The sequence below is a fragment of the Helianthus annuus genome, chromosome 13, assembly GCF_002127325.2.
Source record: "Helianthus annuus cultivar XRQ/B chromosome 13, HanXRQr2.0-SUNRISE, whole genome shotgun sequence".
Lineage (NCBI taxonomy): Eukaryota > Viridiplantae > Streptophyta > Magnoliopsida > Asterales > Asteraceae > Helianthus > Helianthus annuus.
In genome coordinates, this window is record NC_035445.2 from 132,042,432 (window position 1) to 132,062,144 (window position 19,713).

Here is a 19,713-nt window from a genome sequence, read left to right on the forward strand (position 1 = left end):
TAATAACATCACTAATTTGAATCACATGTTTATATATACATGGGTGTATAAACATATTTTATCAAACTACACTACTTTTGGTTTGTTTTATAACAATTATTATGTTTCTTGACATATAACTGATGAATTTATATTATAATAAGTGGGCTCAATTTTTTTTGTTTCGTACCTACGTAACCTCGCTTTGTTTTACGTTCAAAACAAATGATTTTTTAAAAACTTAAATCACAATTTTTTTAAATTTAAGTCAAGAGCGTATTATAATAAAGCAATAATTTTAAAATGAGGAGAGAGGGAGATGAAGAGATCGAATCCAACAAAACCCACCAAACCAAGCTACCATATCTTCCCCTCTTTATCAATATCCCACATCACCTTTGTTGTACCTGTTTGATTTCTTAATTCCTCCAAAAAAACAACCACAAGATTCTGTCATCATGGTTGGTCTTTTTTCAAGGTTTTCCGTCAGCAGAAACGGGCTTCATCGTCGTTCCCAGAGTACACTTGTAAGAACACACCACACATCTTTTTTTAATCTTCATATTTCTTATGATCCAAGAGCTTTGACTTTTGTTTTTAGAGTTTTTTTATTTGCTATATACTTGTTTTGTTCTCTACATAATTGATGCTGATTAACTTCAAATTAAAGTTGATGATGGCAATTGTGTCTTTTCACAGAAAATGATGAATAGTTGTATGCCTGTATATGATGTTTATGTTCCGGTTCGACCGGTTTTGACGGTCACAGAAAATGATGAATAGTTGCATGCCTGTATATGATGTTTATGTTCCAGTTCGACCGGTTTTGACGGGATTTCTGACTGAACCGATAATTCTTTTTTTTTTTTAAAGTTAAACGGAACCGGCCTGATTGGGCCGGGGGACCTGCAACACGATTTGTTTTTACCGGTTTGCCGGTTTAGACTTGTTTTTTTTTTCTAATATCGAATCATGCCATAAATCTTCTAAAGTTGTGAAATGATAGGTTTATACCGTACCGATTTGGCTCATAAACAGTTTAACCGGGTGTACCAGGCGGTTTAACCGGATGCAATGAGCGATTTAACTGGTCCTACCGGTTGATTCAACCAGTACAACTTGCCGGATTGAACCGGTTTTTAAAACATTGGGTGTAACAAAAAATGAACGTTTTCCGAAAGTAAAAAGGTGAAATAAATAATAATATATGCGTATTATAATAAAAAAAAAGTCTACGTATTATGTATTATAATTGTTTGATTATTTGACAAGAATTCCTTTTTTATATTTAATTTATTATATTTTTTTAATTTTTTATAAAGGAACGTATATCTCTCATATAATTGTTTTATTTTTTACAATAATTCCTTTTTTATGTTTATTTATTTATTTATTATTTATTAAAATCTAATCTAACTTATAATAAAAGACTCCAAATAATGCCACATGGTATTCTCTCCTTCATCCTCATAAATTTTATTTGTATTTGTTTAAAAGAAAATATTAAACAAATCATCATCATCATTATCATACTTAGTAAATCCCATTAATAGCAAAACTAAGGTAGAGTCTGAGAAGGTTAAGATGTAGATAACCTTACCTCTACCCCGTAGGAATAGAGAGACTGCTTCCAATGAGACCCCTGGCTCGATAGTAGTTTTGCATCAAGCCTTGGACATAAGACTCTACCTTAGTTTTGCTATTGGTGAGATTTACTGAGTATGATGATGATGATGATTTGTTTAATATATTTCTTTTAATATTAATAACTCATATATATAGATATCATTTATGTTTATCCTTATTATTATCTAAGATTAATAAATAACTTTATTTAATATCAAATGACATTTTCTCCTTCAATCTTTTAATTATATTATTAATTATTAATATCTAATAAATTATTAATATTAATATCTCTTGAACTAATATGAAAAGAATTAATTCACAAATATTAAACTAATCAAAGAATAATAATAAGTAAATTGAAACCATCTCATGTATGATGCAAATAATAAATAAACTGAAACCATATCGTGTATTATGCAGATAATACATAAGTATTTAACTATTAACTAGAGTTTACTCTATTAATATATAATATATAATAGTTTATTCAAGTTTTACAAAACTAAAGTTTTTAACTTTTTTTTGTAATTTATGGTGTTATACCTCATGTATAGGTTTGTTTTTTCTTTTTTTCATTTCTAACCCAAAACTTTTCTTCTTTTGCAATTTAGACCCTTTCTTTTTTCCACATTTAACTCAAAGTTTTTCATCTTTTGCAATTTAACCCCAACTCTATTTTATTTTCAATTTTGGTCAACCATACTTTTCATCTTTCCCAATTTTTTCGTTTCGTTCTAAATTTTGTGAGTTAACGCACCGCAACATGCGTGTGGGGTTCAACATTTTTTTGTATATTTTTCCCGTTTGACTGACCCGTCGCAACATATCTATTTTTTTCCGTTTTACAAGTTTGTCGCAACACACTGGTCCTGGATTGACTTAGTTACTTTTTTCTGTGTTTTACATTTCGGTTTAATTTCTTTGCAACGAGCATGCGTGATTCAAACATTTTACGTCTACTTTTCGCTTGGCATTATTTTTTTTCGTTTTTATTTATTTTGTTTTTAAGAGCTTTTCCAGTGTTGGTGGTCGTTGACAGTGGTATAGCATTGGTACTACTTGACACAGTTTTACGACAACCGCTGCAACGCAGGGGCTTAATACTAGTAATAATAATATATACATATTATGTATTATAATTGTTTGATTTTTTAACAAGAATTCCTTTTTATATATTTACTAGGTTAGAACCCCGTGTATTACACGAGTTGAATAAATATAATTTTATATACTAAGTAATAAAATAGTTACATCTTTTAAAAACTCGTGTATTGCAAATCTTTTACTTTGTTTTTTTTTATTTATTATTAGGTTAGAAACTTACGTATTACCTAATGTTAGATAATTAGCAGAAAAAAAGAAAAGAAATATTTTAGTAAAAAATATTAAATATACAAGAGATAAGCTGGGTATTATGATTTAATATTATTATTTCATTGGAGTGTAAAACAGGATAATGGGATCCTTTATTAGAAATAGGAGCAAAATGGAAAAACTAACAATTTGGATGGAGTTAGTGGCGAGGAGCAAAATGAAAAAATCATAGCAAACTATTGGAGGAAAATGGCTATTTTTAAAAGTTTGGGGCAAAACCGTTAAAGTGACTAAACCACAGGGAGCAAAATGGAAGTTTACTCTAAAAACAATTAAAACTACCAATTAAATAAAATCTTTATCTTTATAAATATTTAAAACGCTAATATATTTTTTTAGATTTTAATAATTAATATATGGTTATAATTTTAAGGGGAATTGGCCTGTAATAATCCCATCTAGACCTTATTGGCCATTAATAATCTCACCTCAGTATATTCCCCCCACCAGTCCCACCTTTCACCTATTTTTCCTACAATGGTCCTCCGTTAAAAAAACTTAACGGAGTTAAGCTTTTTTCCAAATTACAAACAGAATTTTTAGGGCTTTTGATCAGAACGATGATACGAGTCCATTGATATAAAACTTACTTCGAAATGGTGCTCCAAGTGACTTGATTTTGGTTAATTGAAAATTTAAACACCCGAATTGAAGCGCCATTTTCATCGTTTGGAGCACCGTTTCGAGGCAAGTTTTACATCAATGGACTCGTATCGTCGTTCTAATCAAAAGCCCTAAAAAATCTGTTTGTAATTTGGAAAAAAGCTTAACTCCGTTAAGATTTTTTAACGGGGGACCATTGTAGGAAAAATGGGTGAAAGGTGGGACTGGTGGGGGGAATATTCTGAGGTGGGATTATTAATGGCCAATAAGGTCTAGATGAGATTATTACAGGCCAATTTCCCTAATTTTAATATATTATTATCAGTTATCTTTGTCTTTATCATTAAAATCTCTTCTACAAATTTTAAATTTAATATTATCAATAATTGACTTTCGATAATAAATATTTAGAAAAATAATTAAGACTGCCTCATAAAACGCCAAATGTCCCTAACATGGTTTCTTTTATTATATGTATAGATTAAAATTATATAGATTTTTTTTTCTAATATTTCGGCCGGTTCCAAACCGTAAACCGGAATGTGATAACTGATAACCAGTTTTCAAAACCGTAAATCGAACTGCTTATTCAGTTATTCCTAAATCAGACCGAATCGGCTAATTTAGCTTAGTTAGGACGGTTCAGCGGTTTTTAACGGTTTTTTTAACACCCCTACATGTAAATATATAAAAGTGTAACAGTATGACGTTTTGAGGTAAAAGAAACACTTCAAAATTTCATCTCACGTTGAATTTTGACTTTAGAAAGCGTTGACCTTGAATGTTCACACTAAATTTCGAACTGAACTCTGTTTTAAAGGTGTCTGCACAAGGAAGCGTTTGAACTAGAACAAGTTTTTAATGTTCGAATAAATAAATTCCGGTTTTGATCATCTTGGGATTAAGTTGTTTGTTGACTTTGTTTTTGGTTGTGTGTTTGTTGATTGCGTTATCGTGCGTGAAGGACGAAAGGGAAGCTGTTCCTGTGGATATTGTTACTACAGAATCGACAAGTGTCACAGGAGTTATGTCGTCTTCTCATCATGGTATCGAAGTAGCAGTCGAGTTTAAACCGGTTGAGCATCCTACTGAGCCTCTTGACATTGATCAGCCCATCCCGTGCCCATTGCCCGAACCCTCAATTCTTAATGTAAGTGTCACAGTATTTTTGGTTGGAATGATTTAAGCGGTTAATCGAGTCGTCTTCCCATAAAAATAGCTACATGTTGACTTTTAAAAGTTACAAGACGAACACTGGATATAGATTTGCTGATATATTTGTTTTTTGTTACATAACAGGATGGAAGAATATGGAAAGAGCGTGTATCTGCAGGGGTGCAAAGGAGGACCGACTTGCCTATAATGCGGGAAGAAGCGCCTGCACCCGAGACGCCTAGAACAAAATCACGACCTAGAACCAATCGGATGATATTACCATCAATCAGTGCACCTGAACATAACATTCTTAAACTCCTTGAAGAGTCCGGGATGTAATTTTATGTCACCAGCAGTAGTTCAAATTTCTAAAGCATTTACTGTATCTAAGATTTCCTACACCCTGGTACATTTTTTCGGCATCATCTCTATATTTATAATACCAAGACATGAACACAAAGACGGACAAGCGGTATTGTATGTAAGCATGTACATACTCTAAAGTGATCTTTACTGTTTAGTTTCTCATGCTAGTAATCGATATATATTGATACGTTGTGTAAATGTGAGTTTAACAAGTTTAAACTATGTGAAGTGGGAGTGGTGCGCGCTCCACATGGGGTGATTGCATTAGTTGTTGCATGGGGTTCACACACAAATCCACACATTCTGACTTACGCCTGTTAACAGACTCACGATGAGCAGTTAACGTCCCTATAGCAAGTGGCGGAACCAGAACGATTTAGTTCGCGGGTCATCATAAGCTTATATTCTTTACTGTTTCAAATTAGGGGGTCTATCTCTAAGTTTGTTCTTCAAAAACTCAAAATTTATAAATAAAAATTCAAAAAGTTTCGGTGACCGGAGGGTCAACGGACCCTCTTGACCCCCCTCTGGTTCCGCCTGCCTATAGCGCCACTACTGGACGGTGTTTAGTGCCCCAATTGCTAACTAGGCCTTGAGCGCTAGCCCACTACGCACAGTCTTATTGCTCTTAGTTTTCTTTTGATGCTCTACGTTATATGAAGTATTCCAATCTCGGTAGATGTGGCCATTGGCCAACGAACCCGAAAAACCAAACCAAAATACATATTTTTATCATGTGTAATGAAAATGATACCCTAGTAATCGAGAAATATTTAGGTGACGTGACACTGATAACTTGTAAAAAAATTATATTGTGCATAACACCTTAATTTTATTTGTTTATATCTGTTTTCTAATAATTTCATTTAAAATAAAAAATATAAAAAAATGATTACTGATTTAATAGGAGTAACAGTTTTGTTTTTGTTTTAAATAATTAAAAAAGGGACAAAAAAATAAAACAAATGACGAGTTATCGTTTATTAAAGTGACATACATAAAAAAAAGAAGAAGAAATTTTACAGGATTAATGCGTTTGAAAATAAAACAAATTAGGTTTTTTCACAATCATCGCGTTGCGGCGAACTTATTTTGTTATTTAGTTTGTGTTTACATGTGTTTTGAAATCACTACGAGGGCGTTGCGCACGAAACCGATGACAAGAATAAAAAGAAGATATAGAAAAAAACACTAAAAGATAACCGAAAGAAAATCAACCAAAAAATTTTTATGGTAATGATTTTGTTCGTATGAAACCTGTGGTCAGAGATAAGCAAATGGTACTGGGTACCGGTACTGAATTTCCCGAGCCAAAAGATCTTAAGTACAAAATCGGTACCAACTTTTGGCGCCTACCGGTTTTTACCTTCATATACCGGTACCGTAACCGGTATTTTCGGTATCGATATCGGTTGGCACCGAGCTCATCCCTACCCATGAAACTGAAAAAAAGAAATCATTAAAAGTTGAAGAAAATCAACAAAAAAAGTTGCATGATACCGTTGTTGTTTGTACGGTACCTATGATCGGAGATGAGCAAATGGTACCGGGTAGATGTACCGAATTTCCCGAACTAAAAGATTTTCAAAATCATTTCGGTACTGACTTCTGGGGTTTTCTGTACAAGGTTGGTGCCGGTTTTTACCTTCGTATATGTAACAGGCTGGTGTCGGACTGAAAAAAAGAAATCATTAAAAGTTGAAGAAAATCAACAAAAAAAGTTGCATGATACCGTTGTTGTTTGTACGGTACCTATGATCGGAGATGAGCAAATGGTACCGGGTAGATGTACCGAATTTCCCGAACTAAAAGATTTTCAAAATCATTTCGGTACTGACTTCTGGGGTTTTCTGTACAAGGTTGGTGCCGGTTTTTACCTTCGTGTATGTAACAGGCCGGTGTCGGTTTTTACCTTCATGTACCGATAACGAACCGGACCATACATGTATTTTCGATACAAGTACCGATTTACACAAAGCTTATTCAACCTAAAAAGTAAGAAAATAATAATTATAATTATTATTATTATAATATCAAAATCTACTACTTCTAATAAAACAAAATAATTTTTAGCCACTTGTCATAATCTTAACCCATTAGTTGACACTTGGCATTAGACTAATACCTATTTACTTCTCTTGACCGCCAAAACCACATCCCTCACGCTTCTTTTCTTTTCCTTCTTCTTTCTTTAACCTAATTAAGGCTTCACCGTTTCACACAATAATCTCTTCACCTTCACTCCAATCATCTTCCAAGAATACATTCCGTTTCCATATATAACAATGAAATTCGCTGGATCTACATATATAGATTGTTTTATATTTAGATTTAGATTCTTCTGGTTCTTCATCTACGTCTACCTTTTCTTAATTCGATTCATAAATTCTCATATCAATATACAAATCTGTAAGTTGTTTATTAGAAATTTCTTCTTTAATCATTATCATGTGTTCTTTCGTTTCTTTACTGTCTTAAAATTATGTTTATGTTGAATTAAACCTAAATCGGATTGTCATTGAAAAATCTGTTGATTTTGGGGTTTTAAGTTATGGTTTTCTATAAGAATATGTTGTTTATGCAAAACCCTAAACCCGATTTGGATGCTGAATAATTTTAATTTCTGATGTTTTTTCATTCTATCAAGTTTATATGAAACCCTATATCCGATTGTTATGTAATATCTGTGTTAAGTTTTATTTGAATTGATGTAAATTAATATTTATTTGATTGTCATTGTTAATAAGTTTGTCATTGTGATTCAACAGTTTAAATCCGATTTGCATCGAAAAATCAGTTGATACGAATGGTCTACTGGTAGTCATTTAAACTTATGGAACTGTCAAATTTATCAAAACTAGAATTACCACCCGCCGCAATGCGGCGGGGATTCTTTAGATTGCGGCGGGAATTCTTTAGTTATAACTAAGTTGATTTAGGACGCGCACGTTATGTTGGATTTGTCAAATAGGAAAAAATAGACGATGTAAAAACGTTCACCCACACACGCACATTGCGTCGTGTTAACTCGCAAAATCTAGAACGAAACGTAAAAACGCTAAACCAAAGACGCACGTTGCGATGTGTTAAGTCACAAAATTTAGAACGAAGCATAAAGCGAAAAATTTGCGGAAAATGAAAACTATAAAGGACCAAAATTGAAAGTAAAAAATTTTGTGAGGATAGATTGCAAAAGATAAAAAGTTTAGTGTTAAAAGTAAAAAAAAAAAAAACAAATAGTTTCGGGTTAAAAGTAATTTATGAAATACTTTTGGGTGAAAAGTAAAAAAAATCAATTTTTTTTTTGTAAAACCCCCAAAGCCAAGGTTACAACAACCAAATGCATAACCATTTTTTCTTTGGAAAACCCCCCAATACCAAGATTACAACACATAAGTAAAAAAATCAAAGTGGTTAGATCACAAAAGATGGAAACTTTTGAATTAGAAGTAAAAAATCAAATTAATCAAACGGGTTAAATTACCAAAGAATAAAATTTTAAACTTAAATTGTCAAATATTAAAACTTTAGGGTTAAAAAGGAAACAAAGATTAAAAATTTTAAATTTAAATTGTCAAAGAATAAAACTTTAAGGTAAATTGTCGAAGATTAAAAGTTTAGGGTTAAAAAGGAAACAAAGATAGAAGTTTAAACTTAAATTGTCAAACATTAAAACTTTAGGGTTGAAAAGGAAAATTACCATTTTTTTTGAAAGACTCCCAAAGCTTACATTACAACACATAAATGCATAGTTGGGTTGCTTCTTTATAGTGTTTGATTTACAAATAAAGATTTGATACTTTGTTTTTAGAGAAGGGGTACTGGTAGTCTTTATACGAATGGTCTACTGGTAGTCATTTTCTCTTTTGGTATCCTCATTACTTCAACGATGACTGGATTAGGTTTTGGCGTTATAGTACCGGTAAATCGTACGAGACTTATATCTTAATAAAACAATTCATGTGCCTTTTATATTGGTTTGGGTTCTGATATAGTGGCGTTAAAGTGTGGTTTAGAAGTTTTTATATTGGACTATTGGGTCCCACTCGTGGTTTTGGTGTGGACTGGAATATCTTATGCTAAGCCATCTTTCTACCTACTTTTGTGAGAGTGTTTGACTGTTTCAAATGTCGAAGATGCCCTTTGATAATGATGGGGACTTATATGAGGAGTTGCAAATTTACATTCTTTCATTTGACGGAGCAGGTTCTAAAGAGAGTGATCCACATTCAAAGCGCATTGTTAAAAGTGAAGCATTTGATATTCAAGAATTAGCTGATAAATTGCAAAATGGTCCCAATTCTATGTAATGGGATTATCAATGGGTTTGTTATGCCTCCTGGTTGTTATTTACCTAAGATGGTTTAATTCTAAGAGCCTTTTCTATATGTAGTTATTGACCCAATAAGGATTGTTTTTGTTGATGTAGCTGATATAATATTGTTTTTCCTTTTCATTGTGCAACCAAAAAAAAACCTTGAGCAAGCTAAGGGCCAATTGTTTCATTCACGTTTTGGTCATCTCATTGCACCTCTTCGACGAAAGAAAGAAGTCAGCGCATAACATAATATTTATGTTGGTCTTGTGAAAGGTTAGATTGACCAGGTAAATTGTCAACCATTCAGCTTTAATGTAGTAGTTTTTGTAATCATATTGACACAACACTCACCAGTTAGTTATTGAAAAATGTAAAATTTTCCGTAAAAAAAAAGTTATTTTTGTGTCAACGACCTGTATCAAAAGGTTGTTTTGGACCTGTTAGTCCTGTTTGTATGGTATGAAAAGACAAGCCTGAGAGGGTGTGGTTTTGAGTTAAATTTTATGTTGAGAATAATGGAGTATAGAATAAATGAATTATATCCTAATCTATTGTTTGAGCCTACTTATGCCATTTTCCCTGGTACCTTTTTCATGTTACATTCATGAGACATCCAAGGGTTTCTCTTTTTTTTAAATACTTATTAAGTTATAATTGTATTTTATCTTCTTTTTCAAACTAAATTGTCAGCTTTGGTAAATTGGCAGATAATTGAGATGCTAGCAATGGGTTGGGTTGCGTTTCAGTTTTGGGGACAAAAGGTTTTGGTGGTGCAGTTGAGGGCAGGGGCGGAGCCCATGTAATAATAGGGGAAGCACACGCTACGGCTCAACCCCGTAGTCGTAGTGTTTTTTTTTTCGGTTTTATACAAAGGATACCGCTAAATAAATACGAAGATACCCCTGACAAAAAATAGGATAGTTGATGTTATTAAAATCCCAATTTTTATAAGCCCGGACCATTTGCGACCCAAAAGTTATAGAATAAATTAAGCCCAAATTATAAAGTAATATAATTGAAAGAAGCCCATTTAGTAAATGCCAAAGCTTAGCCGAAGACCCTAAACATTAAATATGGGTTTAGATTAACAGTGGTCATCGGCTTTCTTACTCATTGACTATTATGTGATCTGCTATTTTCTTAAATTTTTAATGGGCTTTTTAATTTACGTTGTTGGTGACTTTGGTGACTAATTTTCTTAGTCGATTCAAATAATTTGCAAGTATGTTATGAAAAGAGGAGCTTTAGTCAAGTATCTTTTTAGTTCACAAGTAAAATTGATATGTAAAATGGGTCACTAAAAGAAGTTGACTTCGGTTCATTTTGCACATCAGTCAAGCCTTAAAGTCAAATTTAGAACAGTGAACACTCTTTATAGCTAAAAACAAACACGCACTCAAAATCAAAGATCAAATTATTTTGTAATTACAGCAATACCATCCGCATTCTCATATCATGGTATGCAAATTTTCTGTCTTTTGATCGAGTTTTGGAGAATATTATTATTTCGTTACCTTTTAATGTTTCAATGTTGTGTCAGGTGTAATGTGCGTGTTTGAAATGAGAAAGAATGAGAAGGATGGGAAGAAAAAGGGAATGAAGAACCCGAGAGTGAGCCAATGGAAGTTGATGGCAAGAAAGCTCCAGACAAGGAGACTGAGAATAAGGATACAGAAGCTGTTGATTCAAAAGACGGAAGAAGAGGATCATGAAGAGATCCCGGAGGAGAAGAGAACGAAAAAAGGCGCAAAAAAGCAGGGTGGTGATGAAAAAAGTAACAGCAAGACAAAAGCATCAGTGGAGAAAAAAGTAAAGGAGAAAAAAGAAAAAGAACCAACAACTCCTGCTGCTCCAACAATTGAACAGCCTGTATGGCAACGGAAGTCTGTAGAACGACGGTTGTTGTCATTGAGAAAGACGGTACCAAGGAATTCCATATATTACTCATCATTCAGTTTTAAGTCCACTTTACATTTATTTTATTGATTCAATGAACTTATTTCAGGAAAAGGGGAGGGTATTTTGATTGCACCTCATGTTGTTGGTCGTCTTTTGGGCGGTATCGTTTGGAAAATAACTAAAGATGGAGAAGATGTTATATATGTTGTTGACTATAATCGTCGCAAAGAGAGGTATTCCCTATACCAACTGCAAATATATTGAATTTACTTCCGTTGCATAATGTTGTTGCTGATTTTTTATTTTCAGGCATTTAAATGGAACAGTTTTGGAGTCTTTTGTCCGTCCTGCAGTTCTTATAACAGATGCATATAATGCTTTGAGTAATCAACCTTCTAGACGTTAAAGAGATCATAAATTTTTAGGTATTTTTTAACTAAAATATGTAGTCTGAAAAAAAAATATGTCTCATTCAGTTATTTGCGTGCACCGAAATTTGCAAGCCTATTCTTATAAATAACAATCATATTTTTGTGTGTCTTGAAAATTTAGAGGCTATATTAAACACTCTACGAGCCAGCGGGAATGTATTGTTGCCTGTGGATACTGCTGAACGAGTACTGGAACTGCTTTTGATATTCGAACAGGTTAGTCTGCATAAAACGTTACATGTTTTCACTCTACGAGCCAGCGGGAATGTATTGTTGCATGTGGATACTGCTGGACGAGAATTGGAACTGCTTTTGATATTCGAACAGGTTAGTTTTTTGGACCTAAACGAAAACCGAAGTGATCCGAATTAGAAATGTGTCTAAACAGACCGAATATAACCTATTAACATTTTTTATAGGTATAGATTCTTAGTGTTTCTTAATGACTTTTGTTTGTTTTTTTATAGGTATAGTTTCTTAGTGTTTCTCACCGGTTGTGTCTAATGGAGTTAATTAACGCCTACTACCTAATCTTCTCATGCAGGTATGTTTGATATTTTTTCTTATTTTAACTGAAATTAATGTCCATATCTGTAATTCACTTCGTTAATATTGATCCTATAGGGTACTGCCGTGGGAGACATGAGATGGGAAAAGATTGAAGGGAATTGGATTTAAGTTGTTTAGTAATGTGTGATATCTAGGACAAACTGACATTAAAGACATTTGTTTTACACCTGAATATTTAAAAGAGTCTAAAATAGGTTATGTCTAAAAAGTGTAAATTTCCTCCAAAGTAAGATAATGAAAAGTATACAAGCGAAGGACAGTCATGGGAGTTTTTACAAACATGCTGGAAACATAGATGGCGACTAATCTACTCATGATATTTGTTTTGATGTCAGGTTATTCATCACACACTTTTGACAATTGCAGATGCATATGTAATGTTAACAGGGGAAGGTAGCTTTACACATTGATGCTTCTTATATATGAGTTTGCTAAACCCAACATCTACTTCAGAAGGTATGCTTGGTACCCGCCGAAACAGGTGAGTTCATGTTAACACAAAGCACTTTTTTTTCCCAAAATTGCCAATGCTTTCAGTTAATGATTAGCATGCCAAACGATTGTTAAAGATATGTTATTTTAATTTTTTAATGGAACCTATGCATTTGAATAAAATAATTTAGGAGGTTTTAAGCATCAAAATTACACTCCGGTTAACTTTCGCTGTGTTACCTAAGGATGAGCTCGGCACTGAAAATGTTTTGATCGATTAATGCACTATAGCCAATAACTGACTTTGTTTTTTCGTTTAGGTTTTTTAAGATAATGGGAGCGAGACCTGGAGTGGGCATTGGTGGTCGATCTGAACAATTTTGTAGCCAATCCATTAGAGCTAAGTGTTAAGTTGGGTACCTTTCTTAAAAGTAATAATATGTTAAATTGTTGCATATAAAGCAATTGTATGGTATATCGTCTTTCTTTGCCATAGATAAAACTGAAGCTTATATATATTTCATATAGAAAATTAGAATATGCTAGAAGATGTCAATAGAGATAATGGGAAGTTTGTTATATTTTCGTTTGTTTTAGCTAACTACATTAAAAGCATAGCCTAAAGGCTTTATAAATTCAGTTCATCATTGGGTATCGTGTCATGCAACAACTTAAATGATGATTAATGCAAAGTTAGGGTGCTGATAATATTAGTCGATTTGTTTTGCTTTTTTGTCTTAGGGTATAACTGTTATTATTTATAAGACCGCCCGTAATAGGGCGTGTTTTGTAAAAAAAAAATTCGAAAAAAGGCCAAAACGCCCGATAACCACTACATACCGGCGTGATTGGGCATTATTTTGGGCGATTTGGTATTTGGCGTTTTTTAAATCACGCTTCAAAGGGGGTTTGACTGGCCAATCAAATGAGGGCATGTGGGTTTAGAGAGAGATGGAATGTGGAGTTTGAGTTTGCCGGATTTTTGGCCGGAATTTCTGATGGAGGTTCAGGTCACGAAGAAGAAGAAGGCCCCTGTAGGTTTGTTTTAAAACTTTGATGTTGACACATTATCCCCCTATAGTTTTAAACTTTAATATCTTTAACATTTCAAGTTTCAAAAATGCTATATCAGCCCCTAAAGTTTTGTTTATTAAAAGTCTTATTTGGATCTTTTATAAAACTTAAATATTTGCAATGTAATTTTTTAGTATTGTTTTTTTAATTTAATGAAGTATTTTAAGTTTTTAACTTAAAAATAAAATAAATAATTGTGTAATGATTGGATGGGGCGTTATTGGGCATTATTCCACTACGCCACTTTGAAGCAAAGAGTATTTGTCAATTAGCATGTGTACCGAATAAATTACTTTTTTGTATGGTTTAGTTATGTGTTAATCATAAATAGCTTTACTATGTTTATTTCATTGATTATTGATTATATTTGTTCTGCTCAATATATGTTAATGTCAAAATAGGTTCGGGTCAGTCAAAACGGGTTTTACTCAAAATAGGTTCATGTCAATATGTGTTCCGCTCAATATACGTTAAGGTCAAAACTGGTTAAAAATGCTTTATTTAATAAAATATATATCAGATAACCAAAGTTATAAAAAAATAATTAAAAAAAATGAAATCTATCCGGGTTCTAAAAATTGCTATAAAATCATTTGTAGAATAACATCTCAATACCTATAAAAAATAATCAAAACATATTTACCTAAGTGAGAAAAATCATATTTTTATACATTTATATTGAAAAGTTTTTTCATTACAAAGTTTATCTCATTGCCAGTATATATTATATGTTTGTGTTAAGCCACCCGCGAAAATCGCGGGATCTTAGGCTAGTAAAATATTAAAAACAAAAAAAATTACTGCTCAAAGCGTTGAGAATTTAATATAAGGATAATGACCCGTTATCAATTTTATCATTTTGTAAATATATACTTCATGTGAAATATTTCCTAAGCAACCTCTCCTTTAACAAGATAAAACCAACTTTCACATGACCATAAGATATATAAGTGAAGAAACACGGAACTAATTATGGGACTAATCAGTTGTGAAGAGGTATGGTCCCAATTCCCTGCCTACATGGCAGGGACCACACCACTTTTTGAGCATACATGGCGCCTACATCAGCAAAGCAATCCAGAAGCTTCTAGAAACTTCTGGAAGATCTGCAGGTGGCACCAAAGATGCTCTATCCGACAAAAAGGACAACACGTGTCACCAGTCGCAGAACGCCACATAGGCCTGCGACAAATCAGGGGGCAGAGCTGACAACACCAGTACAAGGTTTCCAGCATGGACAAACGTAAGCGCGCCACGTGTACCACTACACCGGCCATGGCAGAGCAGACCAAGAGGATATTCCCCTTGGTCGGACAGCTGGCGCGCATCCACAGCTGGCACAGCTGCTCCTCCCTCCTTCACCCTCCGGCTATAAATAGGACCCTTCATCATTCAGGTTCAGGATCTTTTGGCTCTCTACTCTCACACACTAAACACACGCTGTTTATTCTCCCTCAGAACAGTACTTATTCTCACGCCGGAGCCTGGTTAAGATGGAAACCCCCATATTCCCCTCTTAACGAGACTAACGGTGTTGCTATTTTGCAGGATATAGGTCATTTCAGTGAGTAAGAAAGGAGATTGAACCCACAGAGGAAATAACCCCACAGATTAACCTCAGCGTTAACCTGTGTTTCATCATTGGCGCCATCCGCTTTTTTTGCAAAACCAATCTCATCTCTTTTCTTTTCGAAAAACACTCGCCAAAAATGGCTGAACAAAACCCTTCACACCAAGTGGACGGAGAAGTTTCTTCCTTTGAACTCGTTTCGGACACAGCACACGTCCAACGGGGCCAGAGGAACGAAACTATCCAAGAAGGGCCAGCGAACAACGATTTTCCTAGTATCTTTGAAAGTGCATCCAAGGTTGTTAGTCAAACCACAATTGGACCCATTTTCCAAGCCCCCACTAGGATAATCACTCAGACCACAAACGGAGCCACTTTCCAACCTCCACCAGGGATAGTCCAACAAAAACCTCCACCAGTGCAGACACCAAGCCATGGAGTTGCCCCCTCAGCTCCATCGGAACAAGCACAGCTGAATTTCTCTGCACTTTTAGGGCTACCTGAAGGAAAAACTCTGGCTTCCTGGTACGCCGAGTAGATGGCATCTATAAACCTTGTTTATACACAACTTAGCGCGCAACAAGCTTTGCTCCAAGCACAAGCTAATCAGTCGGCATTCGTTACCCCACCGCAACAGTCTCTGAGTATGCACACGACTCAGCAGATCAACGCGTGGAATTTACGCCCGGAGAAAGGACCTGTACCCAACATCAGGAAGCCAAGCGCGCACAACACACGCGGCACTTAAGGCGAAACAGAAAACAATTATGTTCAAAACTCCAACTTACAAAGAAGGCCGATTCAAAGCCGTCTAGGCGCGCGCAATATGAATACCGAATGGGAAGACGAAGAGGAAGACCCAATGTATAAAGGGGAAAGTACAGTGTTCAGCAGACTGCACCCAGAACACGAGTCTTACAAACCATCCAAGCGCACATGATACAACCCAAAAGCAGAGCATGATTACACCTTGAGCTATCGTCCAGACGACATGGCTGAAAATTCAAAGTTCATCAGGGAAATTGCTACAGCTGCTATAGACAAGACAAAGTTGCCGCACAACGTAGGCAAATACAACGGGCTAACAGATCCAGATGACCACCTTCAAGTTTTTAATGGCGCAGGAGCAACAGGTGGATGGAACCTGCCAACTTGGTGTCATCTCTTCGCACAAACATTTGTCGGCGCAGCGCGCGTCTGGTTCGACAGTTTACCAGCAGGAAAAATTAAATCATGGGTCGATTTCCGAGAGAAGTTCCTCGCACACTTCTCTCAACAGCGAAGACATACCAGAGACCCGGCTGATTGTTTGAATATATGGCGCCGAGACCATGAAAGTGTGGAAGATTTCATCACAAGATATAACAAAGAATGTCTAGAAATCGGGGACGTGGGTGAAAAGATGATGCGCGCACATTTCATGAGGGCAGTCAAATGCGATGATCTAATCAAGCGCGTGAAAGGAAGAGACGGAGGACCCAAATATTGGGAAACCTTCATTGAGGCAGCAAAAACCATCGCGCAAACTGACAAACAGCTGACCGGTGATGACCACCGTCAGCGCGGATATACTCACGGCGATCGGAACAAAAAGGGGAGAAGCCAATCATGGAAGGTGTCCGGTCACAGAGAGAGAAGCCCAGCAAGGGAAGATGCGCGCCACACAATCAATCAAATAGCCCACTGAAAAGAAGTGAAAAGAGAAAACAGGGAGAAACAGTGGACACCACTGACAAAAACCCCTTCGGAAGTCTTGGCCACCGAAAATCACCAGTTCAAACCACCCCTACAGATGCGCAACAAGAGAGGCCAAGATCCTAATCTCTTATGTGAATTTCACAAAGACACAGGTCACCTAATGGACGACTGCTTCAGTCTAAAACAAGAAATAGAAAGGGCTTTAAGAGATGGAAAGCTCACACATCTGGTAAAGGGCGGAAAGCGCGAATACCGCCAAATGCAAAGAAGAGAAGAAGGGCTAGATAACAAAAAACTCCGCAAGTTGGAAACCCACATGGTTTAGGGAGGCCCACGTAGGCCAAGGAAGAATTACAACAAGCAGGCGCAAGACGACTCATGGCGCGAGAGGCAAGTTATTTTCCCAATTGTTAGAGGTGGCCCGAGAGAAAAAAGACCCATCGTCATTTCCGGGGTAATTGGTCACTACCAGACTGATTACATTTTTATCGACCCAGGGAGCACCGCGGACATCATATACGAACAATGTTTCAACCAGTTTGACCAAGAAGACAAAGTGCGCTTAGAACCAGTTGATTACCCATTAACTGGTTTCTACAACGAAGCCGTTTTTCCTCTTGGCCAAATATCATTCCCGGTGCTACTCTCAGACGGAAAAAACTCAAGAACAGAAGAGGTCACATTCATGGTGCTGCCAGCACATTCAAGACATGACATCCTCTTAGGAAGAGAATCCCAGGGAGACTTCAGTATGATATGCTCTGCGCCACACTCAGTCGTTGGATTCCCAATAGAAACAGGCATAGCATTAATATACGCAAGCAAAGAGGTCTTAGCAACGGATGAGGTCAGACCTGCAAAGGCAAGTAAACCAGCACCGCGCGCAGAAGCAGAAAAATGGGTACTGAACAGCGCATACCCAGAGCAAACAGTTACCCTAGGACCTGCGATGTCCGATTTAACGCGCGCGGCGCTCAAGAAGTTGTTGCACGAAAACATGGACGTGTTTGCCTGGACACCAGCCGATATGGTGGGTGTTCCACGGCACATAGCAGAACACCGGTTAAACGTCTCAGAAGAAGCGAAGCCAGTGGTACACGCCAAGCGCCACTTGGGCGATATAAAGCACGACGCCATGAAGAAGCATGTAATGGAGCTGTTAAATGCAGGCATCATTAGAGAAGTCAGATACCAGACATGGGTGGCAAGCCCAGTGATGGTGAAAAAACCAAATGGAAGCTGGAGAATGTGCGTAGATTACAAAGATCTAAACAAGGCATGTCCACGTGACTGTTACGCCTTACCAGATATAGACGAAAAGATTGACTCTCTAGCAACATTCAGGTGGAAGTGCTTCCTTGACTGCTACAAGGGGTACCACCAGGTCCAAATGGCTGTTCAAGATGAGGACAAAACCGCATTCCGCACACCGACAGGGCTGTACTGTTATACCAAGATGTCTTTCGGCCTAAAGAATGCGGGCGCGACCTATCAGAGATTGATGAACGAGACATTCAGCGATGCCATCGGCAAGTACATCGAAGTGTATATGGATGATTTGGTGATTATGAGCAAGGAAGAAAGCATGATGCTGGTGAACATCCAAAAGACTTTCAACACGCTGCGCAGCGTAAGTATTAAACCGAATCCAGCAAAATGCTCATTTGGCATGGAAGAAGGAAAATTCTTAGGTTTCATTGTCACAAAAGATGGCTTCAAGGTAAATCCAGAAAAAGTTCAAGCAATCGAAAGAATGCCTTCCCCATCAAACATCAAAGAGATGCAAAAATTAGCAGGATGATTAGCAGCGCTCAATCGTTTCCTAGCTAATCACGCCGCAAAGTCCTTCCCGTTCATCAAAACATTGCGCAACTGTATGAAGAAAAGCCAGTTTCAGTGGACTCCGGAAGCAGAGAGTGCGTTCCTCGAGATGAAAGACTGCCTCATCAAACTGCCGACACTAACCGCACCAATCAAAGGAGAACCCTTGGTACTATATTTGTCAGCTTCCGATAGAGCAGTTGGAGCAGTGCTACTTGTCGATCGTCAAAGTATCCAAACACCAGTCTACTATGTGTCACGAACCTTGACCGACCCAGAAACTCGGTACGCCATCATGGAGAAACTAGTCCTCGCACTGATCCATGCATCAAGACGACTGCGAAGGTATTTCGCTAACCATGTCATACATGTGTTAACAAACTACAACATCGGCAACATCCTGGCAAGGCCAGAAATCTCAGGAAGGCTAGCCAAATGGGCGATAGAACTCGGAGGTCACAATGTGGTTTTCAGACCAAGACCAGCCATCAAGGGGCAAGTGCTAGCAGATTTCATGACAGAGGTACCTGACGATAAGGACCGAGAATGTAAAGCAATGGAAAAAGCTGAAAGGCAACAAGTAGAAGAACCGTGGTTGTTATACACAGATGGCGCGTCTAACGAAGACGGAGCAGGAGCAGGAGCAGGGCTTCGACTGGTGAGCCCCGATAAACATGAATTCACGTACGCCATACGTCTGGATTTCAAGAGCACGAACAATGAAGCAGAGTATGTGTAACACCCTAACACATTTTAACCTAAGATTCGCAGCGGAAAACGCATATGTAAAATTT

The 19,713-nt window shown here is 36.3% G+C and overlaps 1 protein-coding gene across 1 annotated transcript; it reads left to right on the plus strand.

Moving 5' to 3' along the window:
- Positions 1-294: 294 nt before the first annotated feature.
- Positions 295-5,304, plus strand: LOC110898708. Its single transcript, XM_022145536.2, has 3 exons — positions 295-506; positions 4,550-4,735; positions 4,885-5,304. The coding sequence occupies exons 1-3, from the start codon at positions 438-440 to the stop codon at positions 5,077-5,079; spliced, it is 450 nt and encodes a 149-aa protein (XP_022001228.1). The 5' UTR covers positions 295-437; the 3' UTR covers positions 5,080-5,304.
- The last annotated feature ends 14,409 nt before the right edge of the window (positions 5,305-19,713 follow it).

Coding starts and splice junctions, on each gene's coding strand:
- LOC110898708 (XM_022145536.2), top strand. CDS start 438: ATGGTTGGTCTTTTTTCAAGGTTTTCCGTCAGCAGAAACGGGCTTCAT. Junction 507..4,549: donor GTCGTTCCCAGAGTACACTT/GTAAGAACACAC, acceptor TCGTGCGTGAAG/GACGAAAGGGAAGCTGTTCC. Junction 4,736..4,884: donor CCGAACCCTCAATTCTTAAT/GTAAGTGTCACA, acceptor GTTACATAACAG/GATGGAAGAATATGGAAAGA.